General features: G+C 38.5%; 1 protein-coding gene across 1 annotated transcript in view; it reads left to right on the top strand.

Annotated features, from left to right (window-relative positions):
- Positions 1 to 4559: 4559 nt before the first annotated feature.
- The window catches only part of GABRG1 (gamma-aminobutyric acid type A receptor subunit gamma1), a 53249-nt gene continuing 35955 nt past the window's right edge, over positions 4560 to 21853 (top strand). The window contains exons 1-2 of the mRNA XM_066185691.1: positions 4560 to 4679; positions 20125 to 20273. Of these exons, the coding sequence (XP_066041788.1) occupies positions 4588 to 4679; positions 20125 to 20273 (241 nt within the window). The 5' untranslated portion in view covers positions 4560 to 4587. The remainder of the gene's footprint in view (positions 4680 to 20124; positions 20274 to 21853) is intronic.

The following is a 21853-nucleotide window of genomic DNA, read 5'->3' as shown; positions in this document are numbered from 1 at the left end:
AAATGCAAGCACACAAATGACATGTGTGTACTTTTTGAAATTGTCTCTGCCCGTAACAGGGAGATTGGACTAGATCACCTTAAGAGGTCTCTTCCAACCTAAAGTATTCTCTGATCCTATAAATCTAAGGCGTAGGCTGCACACAGGAAATTGTTTTGGGAATACACAATTAAAAGTCTACATATGCAATTTCATCAAAATATTGTAATGTAAACCTACCCTTTTGAAGACATGACTGCAGTGGTCCTTGAGCTCTTGCTGTTCTATATGGGTTTTTTGGTGGAGGAAAGAACACCGTAATAATTTGTTCTTTTGTCTCCGCACGCTAGATAACTTTGATCTCAGCAGGCTAAGTGCTCCTTACAGAACCACATGAAAGCCACTAACTTCCCTCAAGCACAGTGAATGAACATGGGCCATCCACTAAGTCTAGGGTTTCAAAGCTCTCAAAATGGTATGCAGGCATCAATTCTCATATGTTAGTAGCTATACCAAGAGAAGTACAGCAGATATAGGATGTCAGCCATGTAAAATTACATATGAGTGTTTTTAACTTCCTCTGTGGCCCTGAGGAATTGAAAGGTGAGGAATCAAAATGTTCTTCAATACTAAGTGTGAAGCCTCCCAGGTAAAAATACAGTGATACTTGCTGTTTATATATTAATGTGGCAGATTATTTCCTCCTCCTTCTATTTGGACTTCAGCCTTAAGCATGAAAATTCTTTCCCATGTCCTTTTAGATGAGTCACAGATTGTAGGTACCTTGTGGTTGAATCGGTGGTTTCCAGGCTGGAAATCAAGAGCTTGCACTGAGTGCCTTTGCTCTTTTATAGTGCACGAGGTTAGGTGCATTGCTATGGAATCCAAATCAAATGATTACACTTTTAAGAAATTAGGGAACTGGTGATCTATCCTGGCTGTGTTTTAGAGGGTTTTTTACATTAGATTATTCTGTCTTGCACTCCTTAAATCTGAAGAGCAGAGAAAGATTTCCAGTGAGCTTGGGCAGCATGTAGGTGCTGAGCTCTCAAATTAGTGCTCTTCCTATTTGCATGAGTATTCCTCTGCAGTCCTGGAGAAATTTCAGTTAAGTCTGAATATATGGCTTCTCTGGATTTTTGACTACTAGGCAGCAGCAGAGGTGACAGTTGAGATGTGATTTTACATTTATGTACTTACGATCTTTACTAAATTCAACTCATGAATTATTTTTCTTTTTCCATTTGTCAGCATATTATCACCTCCTATTTTTTAGTTCATATTCTACACTGGGATGATTTAAATATATTCACTTGTTTTCTGTAGACTTCACCAATCTGGAACCTTCATCTGCAAATTTTTGTATTTCTTCTCTTTGAAACCATTAGTGCAGTGAGTAATCAGTTAAACTCAATTATCTCAAGAGCAGATTTGTAAGAACTCAACTTTTAAACATGGAAAGTTAACAGTAGTCTCAAGTAGTTTCTGAAAGATGGCCTTAGTTTCCTACTGACCCCAGAACTATGCAGCTTCTTTAACAAATTCCTGATAGATCTAAAATGGTTTTAAAAGACAGTGAATTATGAAGCTCTGTTCATAATTCTCATTAAATAGACTCATTAAATATGACTGAAGAAGATAGAGACATGGTTTTCCTTCGCACAAGCCATTCTGATCCGTTTCTCCTTAGTAATACTAGTGATGTGAATCCTACAGTTTTGCTTTACTTTGGTCAATTTAATGGTTCTGAAATGATGCCTAGCAGGTCTGAAGTGACTTGATTAACTCCTTTCTTCACCTCAGTGGGTTTTTTTTAAAAGATGGCCTTCCTACTTCCAGCATCAAAAGGTGTTTTTAACTGAGAATTTAAATACTGTTGTTAGGTTAACTGTGCCAATACCAAGCAGATGAGAAATATTTGCAGGCGGTAGTAACTAATTCACTATGTTTTAGGGCATTTCCCTGTATCATCTCCTTCTTTTGACACCCAGCTAGGTTATTTCCCCAGATTTTCTTTGATATTCTCTTTTCTATTTTGCAGTTTTCATTCATTGCTTATTTTCCTTCGGAATACAGACAATCTGAGTTGATTTCTTTCCCTTCATGCTTTCTTCTGATACTGATTTTTTTTTAAATTTTCTGTTCCCTGTTTGCTTTTCAAAACTTTTATACCTATTTCTCATCTAGTATTTTACTTTTAATCATTGAATAATTTCTTTAGTTTTTGAGGGATGGATTTCTCTTGTTTACGTGAAATTAAAAAAAAACCCAAAAACAACAACAACAAAAACCCAAAAAACAACACAAAAACCCAACAAACCAGAAAAATTCAGATTTGGAACTACCTGAAAACAACTTGTCCAGATGTCATCCTTAGTTTTGTGTCATTTGAGAAATATCATTGATGCTGCTTCTATTTTGATTTTTTAAATAGTACTTCTATGTGCTTTAGTGTTTTCAACCCTGAAATCAAATGAGATATTCCATTTTCTCACTATTCATGCTACATGTTATTTTAGCTGTAATCTTCCACCTCTTTCACTGCTAGCAAGCTGCTGGATCTATACAGGGGTGAAATTCAGTTTTTAAATAGATGCTCCAAACTGCTCATGTAGAAAGAAGATGTCTTGGAATCCTGTAAGTATGTTTAAACTTCTTATGTCAAAATTTTGCAGTAGTTACTTTAATTACATATCTTTTAGTAACAGAGTGGAATTTTATAGACTGGTAAAGGGCTTTAATGATTCCATAAACATCAGAATGCAAAGACATAAGAATTCACTGCATGTTTTGCAAAATGTGGTCAATTTGACAGATCAATTTATAATAAACCTAAGGACCATTTTCAAGGCAGAAGGACTTCTCAGAGAGAAAGGGACTTGAGGTGGGCTGTGCTCATTATCTTGCTGAGGGGGACAGCAATCCTGCTTCTTGGAGCTAGTGCCACCAGATGCAGCAGAGGAGCTGCTTCTGCACTTACTCTGTAATAAATGCATATGCTCTCCTCTGAGTTCATGCCTTTGCCATCATGCTAGGATGCTGCCTGTTGTGTTAATCCACCAGTTAAGAGATCTCAGGTCATGCAATAATATGTGCCTTTACCGTCTGCCAGTACCCCCAGGACTGGCTATTAATTTTCAAGTTGTTGAATTTTCATTTAATGTACTGCAGCTCTCTGAAGCATGGTGAGTTTCTTTAACCATTAAAGCAGTAAGTTGTACATATAAAATAATAACCAGATGATGATGTGTAAAGAAGACAAAATACTGCCTTTCATCAGAATAACCACTGGATGGAGGATTATTTCTATTTCTGTACAGTGACAACTTGACTCGAAGGAGGATGATGATGATCATAGAACGGTTTGCTACTTCCACCGAGAACTCGGTGCACAGGTCCGTAAGTGCCCTATAGAGAGCAGCGAACAAGGGCATCGCCGGGGCCAGGTTTTTGGGTTAGTGGCAGTCTGAAGCCGAGAGAAGTACGCGTTATCTAAGCGCTGGTGCCGCCGGGACGTGCCCACCCGCGCCCACGGCCGGTCAAAGGAACCTCTCTGGTCTCCGCCGCGCCCGCGGTGCTTTTCCTGCCTTAGGGGGGTTGGTGTGTGTGTGTGCGGGATTGCTGGGGGGCACGTCTGGATACTTTCCCGCCTACATCTTCTGAGAGAAACCAGGAGGAGGGAGCAGCCGAGAGGAGACTAGAAGGAAAATAGAAGAAAAAAACCCCATACCCTTGTGTTTTGAATGCCCTGGCGCATTTCACAGCGCAGCACCGCGCATCGGCCGCTTCGCGCCCGTCCCCCCCGGGCTCTCCGCGGCCGCGCAGAGCCGCCCGGAGCCGCCGAGCCGGCGCCGCTCGCATCTCGGGGGCGCGGAATGCCCGCGGCTGCCCTTGCGCGTCCAGCGTGCCGCCTGCCTCCAGCACGGCTTTGGGGACTGCGGCTGAAGGGGTGTACTCCCTCTCCTGGGGACGAACCAGGGGATGGCGGATGCCCCCCTCCCTGCGGCTAGGGCCGCTCCCCCCCAAAATCTCGATCGTGCCAGACGTAGAGACGCGCAGTCCCCGCCGGTGTCCGTGCGCATCCCTGGCGCTTCTGCTCCCGGATGCGGGTCTACCGTTTGACAGGGTGGACCGGCTGCCTCTCGGAGAGTCGCCCTCTGAGTAGCTTCAAAAATAAAAATATTTAAATGTACATGTGTAGGTTTAAACATATATTTAGCATTTTATACATTTTGCCTATTTATATTTACATGTATATATGTAAGGTCTATTTCATCTCCCTCTATGGAGAAAAATACCAAATCAATGCCACCCTTTCTCCCAGGCATGTTTCCCTTCTAGTAAAGGAGGCTCCACCTCTGCTAGGGATTGATTCGTCCAGCAGTTTTTAGGATAATTTATGAAGCAACCTGATGAGCCTATTGGGCGAGTTGCTCGATCCTCGCAGAGTGGGTTTCTACCTGTTTGGGTGTTTTATTTTATTTTTTTCTCCCCCTTCCCCTCCCCTCCCTCTCCCTGCCGTGTGCCGGGGGGTGGTGGGATTGGTAAGGTCGCTATTTCCCAGCCTCTTCGGAGAAAACTCGGGTGAGGGAGAGCGCCTTCACGCTCATGGATGCATGGGGGGGCCCCGCGCCCCGCTGGATCCGCCGCCGCGGGGCCCGGCTGCTGCTGCTGCTGCTGACCGTGCGGCTGGGGAGCGGGTGAGTACGGCTGGGACCCCGCACTGCCCCCGCCGCCACTCCGTACCTGCCAATCGCGCCCCAGGCTGAGCTCCGAGGTTCCGGGAGGGGGCAGAGGCAGGAGCAAGAGCAGGGGCAGGGGAGGCGGCTTGTTGCGCCGCCAAACTTCAACCAGAAAAGGTGTCGGGGCTGCCGCTGTGGCTCCCGCGGGCGGCTGCGGCGGGAGCCGGCACCGGCAAAGTAAAACTTCAGCCGCATCCCACTTGTTCGCTGGGCGGGTCGGTGAGTCCAGGCTCGCCTGGGCGCTGGGAAAAGTCCCCCCATGCCGAGGGCGGCCCGGCGCATGGAGCTCCCCGCGCGGTGCCGCCAGTCCCCGCCCGCGGCTGCGGGAGAGGGGCCGGAGCGCCGCCGGCACTGCCGCTCCTGCGGCTGCTGGTGCGGGGCACCCAGAGCGGCAGGGGGACCTGAGCGCGGCCTCCCGCTCGGAACCCGCTCCTGCCGCGGCAGCGCTCGGCACGGGGATGGAGCAGAGCAGCTGCTCAAGTCCCGGAAGTTGGAATCGTGCGTTTTAAGGGAGAGTTAGAAAATTGAACTGGAGCCCTCTGAAGAAACAACAGTTTGGTACAGCTGTGTGCATGAGTTATTGGTACCCATAACAACGAAAAGAAATGTCATAATTCAACACCATTAATAATGCAGAGCTAATGTGAACCATTCCACAGGTTACACTCATAAAAATAACAAAGCAGCACTTCAGGTATAAATAAAGGGTATTTGACTGTTGCTCAGTGTGTGTTTCTTTTAAATGAAAGACAAAGTTGTCATTCTAGTGGATATGAACGTGTGGTGTAAAGACTGGAAAAATTAAAAAAAAAAAAAGGAAAATTATCTATTAAACATTTTTTAAAGTCTCATTCTCTAGTTTCCTTCCCCACACTGAATGATGATTTATCAGTCTGTGTGAGGTATGTTCATCTCATGACATCTCTCATCTTCACAAGGCTGCTGTGTTATCCTAGTAGAAACAGCACTGATTATACTTTTCTTAACCTGTGTCTTTTAAAACTTTGATAAATTATGAAAATGTTTTTCAAAGGCATTGATGAAAATGATACCAATGCAGCTGTGCATCTTCAGAATGTTTCTTAATGATCATAGTGTACCTCAGGTGTAAAAGAAATTATCAAGTGGTTTGAGAGAAAAGAATATGCATGCCAATTTATCAGTTCAAAGACTTAGTTACAAAGGGGGAGAACTAGCTAAAAAGTAATTTATTTTACTTTGCTTGCCAGACTGTGGTTGAGATTATAAAACTAGGTGTTGATTATTATGTATGCATCTCATTAACATTACCATTTATAAGTAAGTTGATAAGAAGTGAGAAAAAGAGGTAACTTACATGCATTGTTTTGTTCTGTGTTCCAGGACATCTCAGATAAAAGGGAACCTTTGGTATGAATATCCATATATCTGAATCAACTATTTTCAACCTTGACTTTTTTTCAGAAGCTACATGGAAAAATTGTGTTTGAAAGATCCCCCCCCCCCCTTTTTTTTTTTCTTTTCTCTTTTTTAAGTGACCTCAAATGGACACGTGTGGCAGATCATGAATCTCTGGTATGTAGTGCATTGCAATTCATCGGTGTTTGCGGGGAGCTCAGGACCTCTGGTGCTCTTTAACAGTCTGCCACACAGTAGGATGGAAATACTATTTTTCTGCTTCTTTGAATGCCTCTCTATAGTTTCAGCCCAAGATTTTCCTTGAATCTCAAACTAAAGCACAGGAGTAACACTTTTTCACAGGAATAGACCAGGCTGCACCAACTCTGCCAGTTTTTCTAAAGCTATCTTGCAGGAGCCAGTCTGCCTTTTCAACACATACTTTTAAAAGGATGCAAATTGCATAATTTTTAGTTTTCATGTATACTTTGTGCTGAGGATGGGTAAAGGTGCTTCAGCTATAGCAAATGGAGCTAAAGCCTAAGCAAGGGCACTGGAAGTTGAGCCCAGCCAAGAGTTTATTCTTTTAAGACTGCCCCAAAAGCTGTTCCATGACATTACACCAAACTTCCCACACCAAAGTGTGGGAACTCTTTCCCATATAAAGCAGTTGTTTACCCCCAGTTCTTCACCTTCAGCACTAACAGATTAGAATGGCCAATGCACTTGATTTAATTTCATGGGTCAGTATTTTCAAGGACTACTTTTGTCAATAGCAGATATCTGTTCTGTATCAGAAGTTGGGCTGTGAGCCTTTCTACAAGATGTGTGCGGGGAAGGAGTACTTACCCAGCAGTCACTGCAGTCCTAAATGTTCAGCAAACCCATTATTCTTGTTGAATTCACATAAACAGATAATTGATAGGCAGAGCATAAGAACTGACAATATAATTAATGTTATTTTCTTAGTTCCAACCATCGAGGTGCACCATAACTGTAACATTTCTTCTAATTTATAGTTCTTTAAATGGTATGTGCTGGTCAGCATGCCTAAAAGTATATTGGAAGCTTAACTTAATTTTGGCCATATCTTTCCTTTTGTTTTACAATCTGATGTTTTAAAAGCAATTATAAATGCTCTATAGAAATGCAACTGTCAGCAGGTACAAATGTCAACTAATATTTTCTTTTCAAAGCATCTGTTAGGAAAATACATAGTACAGCCTACGTTTTCTTCTCATATAAATTCCTGGATCAGAGTTAAGCCTGTCATAACAATGTTAGTTTCTTAGTACTTGATAATTGTGATTTACTGTTTCATTTGAACATCTGTGATGTTTATTCATTATTATCCTCACTCTTGTGTGCTTTATTCATGATGTGACAACAAAGAACTTGTTATTCAGCAGTCCCAGAGGTTTGAAATACAGTTTATTTTATTGAAAGTTTGTTAATATCTTCTTTTGTTGGAATAAGTTTAAAGAGACAAAAATAATGAGAAATACTTACATTCTTTGCACATAATCTTCTTACAGTGGTTTCAAGGAAACCTTCAAACTATGTCAATCTGTTAAATAAAAAAGGGGTCTCAGCAAATTGAAAGAAATTTTCATTTACTTTTAGCTTTCTGTTTGTTGAATATGCCTGATGTTAAAAAAAACCCCCTTTGCTACAAATTCAAGCCTTTTTGAGCTGGAAAGAGAAGGTTACAGGTGAGCACTTGTTGAGGTTGTTCAGCTTCTTATTCTGAATACGTAAGTCTGTCTACAGAGTAGATTATAAGGGGATCAGGGGAATAGGTGTTTTTTTCTTTGAAGCTCAAAAGAATTGTATTGTATCTAGAAGAATCTGCATGCAACACAACACCTAGTAGGTAGGACCACTTCAATGAACTAGGTATCCTGTTAGGTATCACTGTTTGTAAGTGAGTTGCTTTGGTTTGGGCTATCACATGTATATACTAAAAGAGTCGTGTGTGTTGAATCTACAGAAATCCAAAAGTGATTTTGAAAAAGTCATTTCAAACCCCATTTTTGTAGCACCATTTATGACAGAAGAGAGTAGCACTTTTTGAATTACCTGCATAACTCTTTCTTGCACTGCATCCGAAATTGATCTTGTGCATGAGTAAAATAACAAGATCATAACGTATTTGGTAAGGAGCAGCAGAGACAAGAACTAATTATAAATGACTGTAACACACTGACAGGAACCTTTCAATGGCTGGTCGACGACAATGACACTAACTTTTATTTCTTAACAATTTCTCTGAATAGTAATAATTTGTACTGAGTAATTCAGATGCAATTGAATTAATCTGAGGATGACACAGAAGTCCTGATTTTGCACTTTTACACATGCAAACTTTTTTTAAGACTGAAAATATTGTGGTGAGTTTAGTGACCTACAGGCCTATGTAAAAATTGATTCTATATATATATAAACCTAAAATGGTGAATCATGGAGAAACACTGAACTAGTAGAGGTAACTAAAGAGACTAGGAAGGTCATCAGGAGTTCATCAGAACAGAACTTGTTTCAAAGAAGAGGACAATTTCAATGATATTGGATGTGATGGAAATAGTTTCTAAAATATGCTTTAATTGGCGATTTTCCAGTCAGTAGGATCTATTGAGATAATCTGGTCTTATATAAGAATATATAAGAGGCTAAACAAAACTGGAGAATTTACCCTGTCTTCTCTATCAGTTTTGCTCTTTCAGTTTTACTGCATCCTTGCATACAGACTTGATGAGGAGGAATCTGATGAAATATACATCAGTATTTCTAGTCTGAGGTTTCTCTGGGTTCCAGCCAGTGGATCTCCTGTTCCCAGTGTAACCTGCTACACCTGGCTCAGCCACACGGATTCCATGTCCCTCTCTTTGTGGGGAAATCCAGGTCTTCTTTGATATGACCAAAGGCTGCAGCTGCACTTCAGGAACAGTGTGTGGTCTGCATCCATCTGCTCTTCAACAAGGAAACCAGATATTGAAGCTCTTCCTTGTTCTGATTGCCTCTGCCAAGTTTTGCCCTGACAAGAGCTCAGAGCATCTCAAGTGGACCCTGAAAATTCTTAAAGGAATCAGCATTTTGGTCCGAAAACGTCCTGGTGCCTTTCTCTTTCCAGCCTAGTCTTTCATACTATGTTGTAGAAACCTCCTCACCTCTGGGTGACAGGAAGCTCCAGTGATGTTAAATTCCAAGCAGTTGAATGATGAATGATTAAGTCCAAATGAATGTTCTAGTCCAAAATGCAGGATGAATGATCTAGTCCAAAATGAAAGTTCTGTACAAATGTGTCACAATTGGAGACTCTCTGTGCAAGAGTGGAAATTTCCACTGAATTGGATTTACCCATGCTACAGTCATACAAACGTATCTTTGAAGCACATCCCTGCTATATGTAGTTTAAGAGACAGCTTGATAGCCATTTACATTTCCCTCTCACATAAGTTAACTAGGATACCAATATTTCTTCTGAAAATATATAATTATTTGCTTAACTTCATTTAAGCCCTTTCCATTTTTTTGTCTTAAGAAGATGTACACACAGAATATTGCTTCACTACTACTTCATACTGCTCAGATACTCTCTCACAGGGTTAGCTCCAATACTGTTCAGGTGTAATTCATGTTCTTTTTGCTTTCTGCTTTGGTTGTCAAATCTTTTTCTGTGTCACTATATTCATGTCTGGTAAGGTGTGAATGGCTAATTCTGTGTTTTCTAAATTTATATGCAGCAATTTTCCTTTGTTTTCAGGAAGACAGACAGACAGAGTGGATGGGAAAAATCTGAGGTAGAATAAGATACATCCCCTTTGGATTAAATTATTTGATGTCTCAGATTGTTAGTCCTTTCCTTTGATATGGTTTTCTTCTTGTTTAAGGCAGTATATCATGAGGCATTAAGTATTATTATTAGTAGTAATGTAGTATTATTGTCCAGTTTTTTCTTTCTGAATAAGGTTCAACTGGATAGAATTTCTCTTAGTAAAAAAATTGTGACATTAAGTGTCCATTTTTAGGTGGTAAACTGTCAAAGTAAGTCAAGAATTTTTTTTTTTTTTTTATTTCATTGTCCAATGTTAAATTTGCAAGTGTCCTTAGTGTTTTCTCTGGAGAGAACAGTTCTTCATATCATCACCAGACAGCCATTGAATATGTATTGGATTGTGCCAGACCTGCTGCAGGTGACATGTTGACCTGTATCTTAGGTTTTTACTTTGCCAGTGAGGGCCATCCAGATGATGTCCTGTGGGTTGTGTCCAGCAGGGAACAACTCTGAACTGCCATAAATTTGAGTCACCATCTAACAAGAGATGTAATTCTCCTGTTTTAAAGATAATATTTTAAAGATTGTGACCTGTAATGCACAATAAGTTACATCAGAGAAGACATAATTTTGTGCATAGAGACAGCAAGCTTTTGATTACATGATTTAGGCATTTCAGTTAGTCATTACAGAGTATATTCATCTTCCTATTCAATTATTTATTAACTTAATTAAACTTTGGATTAGTCCATAATTGCCTAATTTTACACTAAAATTTCAGTAGAACCTATTCGTTGTATTTCTATTGGGGACATGTTTTCATTGCCTAGTTATTTTAGTTGTATGGCTTTTTCTGGAATTTCAAGCCAGATTTACTTATATTCTGCGATTACAGTGTGCAATTCAATCCAGGTCTCTAGTTCTGTTGCTGCTTCAGTCCATGCATTTTCCTTTGGCTCTTGTGGGAGGATGATGGCGCACCTGCTCATGTGTACCAGAATTTGGAACTGTTTCAAATAAGTTTGGTTTTCTGAAGGGTTGTAGATGATTTCTTGTCACCTGAAGATTTTGCAGGAAATATGTGATGAACTGTATTAGAACAAATGTTCAAATGGATATGTTGAAATAATATCAGCTTAAATGACTGAAAATGTCTTATAAAGGATTGCTCATTTGAAATATCCTGTGAGATGCTGGTGATATTTTAAGGTAGAAAATTGACTTTGCAATTTGGTGAATTTTATTGTTAGTGTGGGATGGCATTTAATTAGGTTAACTGCTTTTTATTGAGGTTATAGTTCTCAGCATTCATTTATCAATGAACAAACAGGTCTGTTTAAAGTCTAGTTTCACTATGGAAAGCGTATCTGGGATCAAAGCACTTAGCCCAACAACATCTGTTAATGTGTATCTGTTAATTTTGAACTTGATGGCAATTAACCTTTCATCAGTCAAGTGTAGATAGTGTGTGAATGATACGCTGACTCACATGGATTTTTGTGTCTGTCTTTGTGTCTTTGTGTGATGATCTGTCTGAAACTCTGATCTCTGAGGAGATCTGGTACTGCCATGGTTAGAACATGTTTCACATATCCAGAGAAGTTATCAGCACTGTGTCCATCTTTAGCTGTTTTAGGATATTTTGACCTTTAATACTTGTTTTCCCTTTTAAGTTATCTACTTAGGTTCTATAATTTGCTTTGGTTATCCTCTTACCTTGTGTTCAAGTCTTCATTTGTTTCCTGCTGCTTGTCTAGATGAACAGTGGACTATGGCTGTTTACATTTTAATTATCTGATTGCATGGTGTGGCCAAAACCTACAAAGCAGGTAAAACTTACCAACTGAGAAAATAAGATTGCACCTCAAGTACTGTGTTCAGTTCTGGGCCCTTCATTAAGAGAAAAAACATTGAGGTGTTGGAGTGTGTCCAAAGAAGGTCTGTAGAGCTGGTGAAAGGTCAAGAATTAAGTTCTGTGAGGAGTGGCTGAGGGAGCTGGGGTTGTTTAGCCTGGTGAAAAAGAGGCTCAGGGGGCCCCTTATCACTCTCTAGAACTGCCTGAAAGGGGATTGTAAAGGTGGGGGTCAACCTGTTCTCTCAGGCAACTAGAGACCGGACAAGAGGAAATGGCGTCAAACTGTGCTAAGGGAGGTTCAGTTTGGACATCGGGGTGAATTTATTCCCAGAAAGGATTGTTAAGCATTGGAAGGGGCTGCACTGGGAGGTGGTAGAGTCCCTATCCCTGGAGGTGTTCAAGAAACAACTCTGTGTCACTTGGTGCCATGGTCTAATTGACAAGGTGATGGTCAGTCAAAGGTTGGACTTGATGATCTCAGAGGTCATCACATATGGAGGTAAGGAAATGGTCAAAGTAAGATTGCTATACTAATCAAACTGAATATGTTTGAGAATCCAGCAGTTCTGAAGTGGTGCAGAGAATTACCTATGCTTGGCTAGAGAGATGTGAGAAAGATCATCAATTGATTTCTGGACTGCAGCTTGATAAGAGTAGAGGCAGCAGTTTTACTGGTCTGACCATATCAGTGTTTGGATTAACTTTCAAGGAGAGAAGATAAACTTTGTATAATGTGAGAAGACTGACAGATAAAGAATATCTGAGATGCTTTGAGTCTTTATGATAATTTTGTGAGATCTGTAAAATCCATTTGAATTAATAGCATTTGACCAGTGTAATTTCAAACCGTGTGAAGCATTATGTGAAAATTGACTTGGAGAAGAACAATTTGTGTGGATCTCAGAGCAAAACTGTTCTGCTGGAAGATAGTTTTAATAGTATCTGTTGTTCTTATTGTTAAAAATCCACATTTCTGTAAACATTCTTTGCAGTCAGATTGTGCCTATATTAAGTGCTCAGAGTTAAGTCTGGTTATATTGTTCAGTAATTTTGGATTAGTTTTTAGTATATAAGCATCACAAAGATGTTGAAGATTTTATGAGAAATGCGATAATGTTTTTAAATGAAGGTATTACTGGGATTAAAATTAGTTGGACTGAAGTTATTATGTGTTGGAGAAAATATTTCATGTCTTTCAGAGGTGTGGTTCAAAGATAAAATGACTCAAAACATCTTAATCACCTGATACTTGTGATATGTATTAAGATAATACAAGGCTACTAGCCTAAGCACTCAGATACATAGGCAACACTTTTTGTTACAGGGAGTGAACACCAGAGGTACATTTTTTTATTCTGTTATTGCTATGACTGTTCATTTTTTTACCACAAAACTTATTTAATACCAAGACCACTTCCCCATGTAGCTTATACTTTTAATCTAGTATTCAAATGTTTCTGTGTAGGAATTCTGAATATTTATTTCACACTTTTCCCTGATAATTAATGTCCAAATTAATCCCTTCACTGAACACTAAGGAAAAAGAAGGGAAAGAAGAGGCAGGGCAGGAAATTATTAACACCCAGACAAATATGAAATAAGACAAAAAGAGCACAAGGCACTATGTCTATTCAGAAGAAGAATCAACCTAACAGTATGTGGTCAGTGTACTGCAAAAAAGATACAGGGAGTAAGTAAAACATACTTCAGTGGGAGAGAGAAATACATTTTGACACACAAAAGAATATGCCCAAGTCTGGCAAGGCAGAAAGGGTGGGAAATTGATGAAAACGTCGGAGATGGAATAGATGGGGGGAAAAGAGATTTTTGTCGAGAGACCAGTTTTAGGAAGAAGAAAGAGGAAGGACTACAACATCAGTGGCTCTATATCTCACAGGATTAAAAGGACTAAGTAATGCTGTTTGGAGACATATTTTTAGTAGCTGTTTTTTTTTTTTGCTTGCAGTTACATTTATTTTCCCAGAAATTTTCTATGACACATAAAGCGTATCAGTGAAGATGCTGATGATGAAATTCAAGAGAGTTCACTTCCACAGAATTGTAACGGAACTGATGACTATGAAGTCAGCCATAAAGTCTGAAAGATAAATCTTAAAAGATGTTTAAACCATTCACCACTGACAGCTAGCTGTGATAGTGAGCTTTCAAGGAAGTCTTTTGTAGAAAAATGGAATTGAGTTCTATTTCAGCAGTCATGACTATGTGGTCCTGCTTATTTTTGCTACTTGAGAGTTGTATTTTAATACATGTAGGAGTCCCAGTAATTTCTCAGCTTCTGAGGATACTATAAGGCTATCTGATGTCCATATTTTATCTTAAGAAGATTCAAGATCATATGAAAATATGAAATTTAAATTGCTGGCATGAGAGTAATTACTCATTCCTGCCATGTTGAAGTTGCATTTTTCTCCATATTTAAGGAATTTTGCTCTGTTTCGGGCATTTCTTAAACTTATCATCCTGCTAGAGTTCAGATTTTCATCTACAACTGGTCCTGTGCCTTGGTCACTCACATGACACATGGCTAAGTACTTGGATTTTTATTTTCTGAACTAGAACCATCACCAGCCTCTGTACAAATGTCTGACTGGACAGAGGTGAGTCAGTGACCATGTTTAGCTTTCCAGCAGAGCTTTAGGTCTTTTTTTCATGTGCAGAATTTGGTTAGGTCACGTGAGCTCTGACCTCTCACTGATGGGGCCATGAAATATATACTTCTTTACCACATACAAGCATATAGTGCTTGGTGTTCTGGAGCAAGCTAGTGTCTGGTTAGATGATCTGTTGGAGAACTTCCAAGGGAACTTTACCTGTCATGACTGACTTGTTATGAAGGCCAGTCTGGTTAAATGCACGCTTTTGAAAAACCTGTGAAGAAGTATTGTTCTTAAAAAGGTAATCTGTCATGTTTACACTTCGAGAAATACTACCATTTTTCTGAAAGTTGAGAGAAATTATTTTGTTTAGTGGGGTTTTTTTCATTTTTTTTTAATTAATAGAAAATAAAGGTTTAATTGAGTGATATTTAGACAATGGACACATCCTGGGGTGCACACCCAGTGAATAACAGCTGTCTTATGGCATATTTCATCATATAGGTGAGTGTCACTTTGCCCTACCCCTGTATTGGTAAAACTTTTGAAGGAACTGAAGATCCTCAGGTAAGTGAAGTAACACAGGTAGTCTTACTCTTTTCATTCACATATTTAAGGCAACAAGGAAAAAAAGTGTATTTGTTTTAGCTTTTTCAACATAGAAATTATCTGAAACGAGATCTCACTTTCCTACTTATTTATTTATTAAATAATCATCAGAGTATTCCTTGTACAGAAGGTTCACTATCTCCAAGGCCACTATGAAGGTTGTCTAAACCTCACGGATACAAAGAACTTGATTGAGTTGCTTGTGCACAGACTTGAAGCTTTAGCTAACTCAGGTTCCCTGACAAGTCTCTACTTTTCCACAGGTCTACAGGTTCCCTATAAATCATCCCATCTTGGAAGACTGGATATCCTTTTGTGTGTTGGATAGGAATAGGAGCCTGCAAATGGACAACTAAATTGATGCTTAGCTATGTTTAAATACTCTCACTTACGCCATACACGTACTTTTGTGTGTAATACTTTGACATGCATGATGCAAATAGAAATCAGAACACTTTCACTGTATTCATTTTTCTTTTACTTCATTGCATAACTTGACAGATATTAGTTGAAACAGAAAGCTCATCTGACAGATTTTGCTCATATTTAAAGAAGAACAAATACCTGTGGTGTTAATGTCTGATGAGCAGCACGTTGTCTGATGTTTAAAAGTCTTATTTAGTCCTTAGTCACTTGTGCCCAGAGATTTATTAGTCGTGGTAATGTTTCCAATTAGTTGATGGACAGCGAGCATAATGGGGGCACTTTTTGCCTAATTGCTGTTAGCTGTGTACATGCAGTTTACTGTTGAGTTTATGAGGGAGGCTGAAGTGTTCCAACGAGCAGCATCTTAAGAAGTGAGGTCTCTTTCTTATTTATAAAATCATTAAAATCTATTAAAATTAATAGATGTAAAGTAGCACTGTGTCATGGAACAGAAATGTTTTAATGTTTGATTGTTTTAAATCATAATCTCTCCAGACATTCTGAAAAAGACAGTGAGTGAACCTAGCTGGAACAAATATATTTTGCAGTAAATGGAGAGATGATCAAGTATTATGTTCTGTGTATAGTGAAAAAACCTTTAGATGAACTTGGAAAGGAAAAGAATTCCTCTTTAATTAAGTTTGCCTTTCTTCTTGGGGTTTTGAAAGAGACGGGAAAGTGCCACCATTAAAGTGAAAGTGGAATTAACTGGCATTAATCTTCATAGGTTTCTTAGATTTATTTTAATGGCAAAGAAGTAAAAAAGGTCCTCAACCCAAGTTAACTGTCACTAAGTAATTGAATGACATACCTGAATCTGACATTTTCTGGTTTGGAATGAAGTTTGCTGCCTTCTGTCCTTCCTTCTATCCATTCTAAACCCTGGAGAAAATGCTGGAGATACACAGAAACTTGGTAAAAGATCAACAGTTTTGACCCATCTTGTTTTCTAAAGTGAATGTTTCTTTATAGAATATGGTCTAGCAAGCTCGATAAGATCCTGATAACACCATGTCAACTGATCCTACTGACTTTGTACCTCTGCAGGGATTTCTACCTTTAAAACAAATTATTACAAATCTGTTTAGCACAACAAATGTTGGTAATTCAGACTCCTAGAACTTAATGTGTACACAGTGCCGGTCCTGTTGCCTTCACATGGCTAGGTGCTCTTTTGAGGGAGCTTTGTGCAACTCCCCCCAAACCAACTGGACTGACAATTCAAGTTTGCGGGTGGTGTGCTCTACTTCACTGGACGGTGTACAAAAGACTTTCTGTATATTCTGGTCACTTCCTTCTTCCATCCAGCATCATTCCTTCTTACCACAATCTTGCTGCACATCAGTGGCTGTGGTTTAGGAATCAAAACTATAGGACTGGGTGCCATCAGCATTTCACAGATACTATAGTCTTTATTACACATTTGGTGATCTTGAGCACATTTTAAAGAAGAGTTTAAAAGATGGTATTCAGTAGGGAGATGAGTTAATCTCAGTCAGTCACCTCTGAAAAGGCCAGTAAGATAGGAATAAAGTAAAAATAGCTTTTTTCACCATGTAGAACAGCAATAATTCAGGCCTTCCATATTTGGTTACATTATTATCTGATTCATGTTGGTTTCTTTGCCAGTTTAGCAAATGGGTTAGTGAGGCACAAGCTCTTGTTGGCTTTTTGTACTAGTATGGAATTCATTTGTGTTTCTTTTATAGCTGGTGACACTTTTTTCAGTGGACAATATTTCCTAGATAAAATGAAATAGTTTAACGTGAATGGTCAGAAAGGCACATTTAAAACCAAGATTTGTCAGACACTAAGTAAAGAAATGTTGCCTCTAATAAAACTATCTTCTTAAATGGATTTATTTACTAGTGTCTGGAAAATCACTCAGATGTTGGGATGGAATTTTTCTCTCTCCACCTGGAATAGCATTAATGACATTCTGTTACCTGCCATTGTATTCCTATTTGTAGTTCAGAATTTTAAAATTGGAGGACGACCAGAGGTCCTCCAATTAAATAAGACAGAAAATTGAAAAATAAAGTGAAAATTTGAAATGTGCTTTTATTTGCATTCTTTCTCCTTGTTAATTTCAAGTTTATTTAAATGTAGTAAATAGTAGAAAAGAGCCAAGTGGAGATCAGGTTGCTTAGAGAGGTTGTGCAGCTTCCATTTTTGGATGTCTGCAGTACCCAGCCTGATAAGCCATGAGCAGCCTTCTGTGACCTCAGAGTAAGCCCTGCTTTGAGCAGGAGGCTGGAGTAGAGAGACCTCTCACGATCTCTTTCCAACGGGATTTGTCCTGTGAATCTATAAATAAAATTAGGAACTCTTTGAAATGTCAAGATATTCAGTGACTGTGAGTTGAGGTGTTCTGGTTGTAACTCCTATTTGGTTTAGGTGGTGATGGCATGACCTCTTGTACTTTCCATTTTGGCTAAATCTCTGCTGTTCTTAATAGCATTGTGGAAAAAAACATTAAAGCAGAACAAAATAGTGTCACAATTGCTTCAAATTCTCTGTAAATAACTGGGCTGATCCAGAGAATCAGGTGTTCTGTATCTGTAAGGAACTCTGTTAATTTTACTATACTTTCTGCTGTTTATGGGATGGAAGACAGAAAGAAGAAGGTCAGTTTTGTGGTGGTTATGTCTCTTTCCTTGGAGAGCTACTTATAAATTGACTTTTACCTCCTCGTCATCTTAATGCCTCTGGGAAAAGGGTGGGATTGCCTCTGCACTCTGAGCAACTGTAAGCTAATTTATAAAGGAATTAGATGCCAAAAAGTGAATCAGACCATAAATAGATACATTAAAAAAACCAAAGCTGTGTGGCAAGAAAAAACATGAAAGAGATGGCAATAGGTAGCTCTGCGGGAAAAAGAATGTACATTTACAAAACTTATCTTCCTAGTTTTAGTGCTCCCATAAGTGGGATCCTGCTAATGGGAAATGTTTAATATTTAATATCTGACATTTCTCTAATGTCTATGTAGTGCAGTAAAGATTAAGTATTTTATGGTGCATTTCAATTTAAAAGAATGAAAGCTCTTTTCAGGCTGTTACAGGGAAGCTGTCAGTAAGCCTTGTATTTAGACTGTGTATTACTTTCTGCTGTAATAGACTCAACTTGCTTGTAGCAAGTTAGGTATGAAAGCTCTGATATCTGAGCAGTGCCTTTTGTTCATCCTCTGGGAACCTGTTGAGCTGTGGCAAGGTTTCTGTCACACTTCCCAAATTAAGCAGGCATGCCGAAACCACTGAGAGTTTCCACAGCCATGACAGTTTTGATTTTCAGTGAGACTTGCTTAGTATTACCTGAGAGGTGATGCAAGGCCTTTCTATTACAGTCTGGTTTGAGGCATTCCTACAAAGGACTGCAATAAAAGGCAGGCATGCCTTCTCTTACTCTGTCCTTTCCTGACTTTTTATGTCCATTCTTCATGTGGAACATACTGGTGGTCTTCTTTGCTGTAGTAAATTTGCTGAAAATTTCCACTCTTAGTTTTGAGGGTAGCATGTGTCTGTGTAATTTAGAAACCCTTAATAAAGAAGTAACATCTTTAATTTTGGTGTACAATGTGAATTGGCACAAAGATAGTAATTTAATTCCTTTCTTTTACTGGAATATTGTACTTGTGTTAACATTGGATCTGATTTATAGGGGCTGCATATTTTCTGTAATTGCTAGCCAGTGCCAATTTGTGAAGGTTGGTTGTATGACTAATGTTAGTTACTGCTATCAGTCTCATGAACTTTGCTTGACCTCAAGCCCATGGCACTTCTTTGAAATAAACTGGGTGAGTAATATAGATTGCAGTTTTTAGCACCGGAGGAATACTGAAGTCCATACTCATTTGATTGAAATGGAAAGAAAACTACTTTCAGGCATTCTTTGACCTTTTGGTGAAAATGAATTTGCAGATGCAATGAAGATATTGCAAATTTCTTTAATGATCAAGAGATTAACTATCTATTGCTGCTTATCTAATTAAAAGATAGGTAGTAAATGAATGTTTAATTATTTTCCTTGTACAATTGTTTCATCTTGCTAAAAAAGATAGCTAACAAACTTTCTGAAAATGGTGTACCATTCCTTTCAGTTGCCTATACCGTGTATACATACAGACACATAATTGACATGTCAGCAGTTTCTGCTTCTGCTAATGCTTAGTTGTAGCACATGGATGTAATGTTTGCTCACTTAAAATGTTGAATGGATTTTAATAAGTGTGCAAGTCTTATTTTTTTACATCATATAACAGAGGCTACTAGGAAGGAAATTCTGATGATGTTGTTTTAAGTAGCATACAATAGGTATGCTATAATGAAGATTAAGCATCTCTTGGAAATATTAGCATCAACACTTGAAAAAGAAATGCGTGTGGGGAAAAGATTTGAACTTACACCTTTTTTTTAAAAAAAAACAGGAAAAGGCTGATGGTAAGATGATGCCTGCTACTGCTTTTATGGGTTTGACTCATAGCTTGAGCTTTTCTATAAGGGTGATGTGTAATTGTATCTATAAACACACTCCCCACCACCATAAAACAAAATGTTGGTAAATTTATATATTGTAAATAAGGGCCTGCTTCTTTCTTTTGGCAGCAGAATGCATTTATGTTTTCACAAACTATTCTAAATAGTGTTCAATATTTTATCTCTTTCTTCTCCAACTCTTGTGTATTCAGTTTCGCTGTCTTGTGTTTTTCCCAATCTTGTTTTTTTTTTTTTTAATCACACAACATAGAGCTGATAAAACAGATGATGAGGATGATGAAGATCTAATGATGAATAAAACATGGGTCCTTGCACCGAAGATTCATGGTGGTGATGTAACTCACATACTGGACTCCTTACTGCAAGGATATGACAATAAACTTCGGCCAGATATTGGGGGTAAGCTCATAAAATGATTCAGTGTAATAGGAAATGTGAACTAGAGATGGTGTGCATTTTGTCAAAGATGGCAGAACAGTGCTTCTTACAACATTCAAAACTCCAGATAGCAAGCTATGTATAAGAGTAATAAAATGCAGACTTTTCTGGAGCTAGTAGAAAAGTGTTCTATGCAAGATTAGACTTCATGTTCTATTTATAATCTTTTTTTTTTCTTATGGAAAGTACTGGTTTTGGGGGGCAGTGAGCGATCTGTAATAAATCACTAAAAGCCAAAATAATTTGCTTTGTTTAACAAAGGTCTTCTGTCAGAAAGAATTGTAGCTATGAACCAGCCATGGTCATTTCAAAAATTGATCTTAAGTCTGTAGGACTTCACTAAAGAATTATCCCTAGACATTTTATTCTTACTGTAGGAAACACATTGTGTCTATTTTGAGGAAATATAACTCAAGTCAATTGTATTCTTCCCTTAGCTAAGACTTCAAAAAAAATTTCAAGAGTCTAAAAATACAACCTAGGGCCATTTTTTTTAGTGGAATATAGGAAGAAAAACTGCATTTCTATAGATCCAACTTTGCAGCCAGTAGGAAGGCAATTTTGTTTTTCAGTAGTCAAAGCATCAATTTGCATATAACTATTAAGTGTGAATATTTGGAAGAATCTTGTTTTGAAAACATGTAGTACATGAAACTTTGCCAGCTCCTGTCTACCACTTGCATGCAGGATCAAATAGAAAAAACAAAATATTTTCTCTGAGTTTGTTTCCTGGAATGTGACGGAAGAGGACATAAGTATTTGTGATGTACCTGGCATTCCCTATCAAAGGAATGCCATGTAAGTCTGTAAGCTTCCCATACCTTAAAGAGCACAACAATCTAGACCTGTTTCATTGATGTAGGGATAGAAAAAGATGCAATCTCAAACTATGCTTTTTCCTTTGAAAGCTTCTGACAAATTGTTTTCCTTCCCAAACGTCTTAGTTCTGTTTTATTGGTGACTGTTATCTTGGAGATGTTGAAAGGCAATAATTCTCTTCCTGTCATAATATAATCACATGTGAATCTCATAAAGTTTGGTTTAAGTCTTTTTCTTCATGTTCATTTAATTGAATTACTAAAAATATTTAGACAACATGAAGAGTTCTCCAGCATGTTTTTCCTTAAATTCTCAGTGTGTGACAAATGTTCAGCTTACTGTTGGTTTTTCCCCCCATTTGATGCAACAGACAGAAAAGTGATGATGAGGAAGTAAACTGTCTCTTCTAGGATTCGTTTTAATGATTAACTTGTAGGTGAGGATGAAAGAAAAGAGAATTCTTTTTCTCTTCTCTTCTCTCCCCATAAAACTTAAAAGTGAATGAAGAAAATACAGAGGAGGATTTTATTCTGATGTGCTAAATGCATTTAGATCAGCATGGAAGAATTTTGATGTAATTCTTGCCTTTATTTTTCTGGTTATGTTCTGAGTCTTGATAGGAAAAAACCCTATCTTCTTGTGAGTAACTCAATATAAAGCTTTTTGGATTCAAAATATCAGTTCCCAAAAGAAGACACTTAGTTCTAGCTTCTCTCACATAA

The sequence above is a fragment of the Chamaea fasciata genome, unplaced genomic scaffold (genome assembly GCF_029207755.1).
Source record: "Chamaea fasciata isolate MVZ Bird 193981 ecotype frontalis unplaced genomic scaffold, bChaFas1.0.hap1 SCAF_6, whole genome shotgun sequence".
Taxonomy (NCBI): domain Eukaryota; kingdom Metazoa; phylum Chordata; class Aves; order Passeriformes; family Sylviidae; genus Chamaea; species Chamaea fasciata.
The sequence above is the reverse complement of the archived record's forward strand: the minus strand, read 5'-3'. Positions and strand labels throughout refer to the sequence as shown.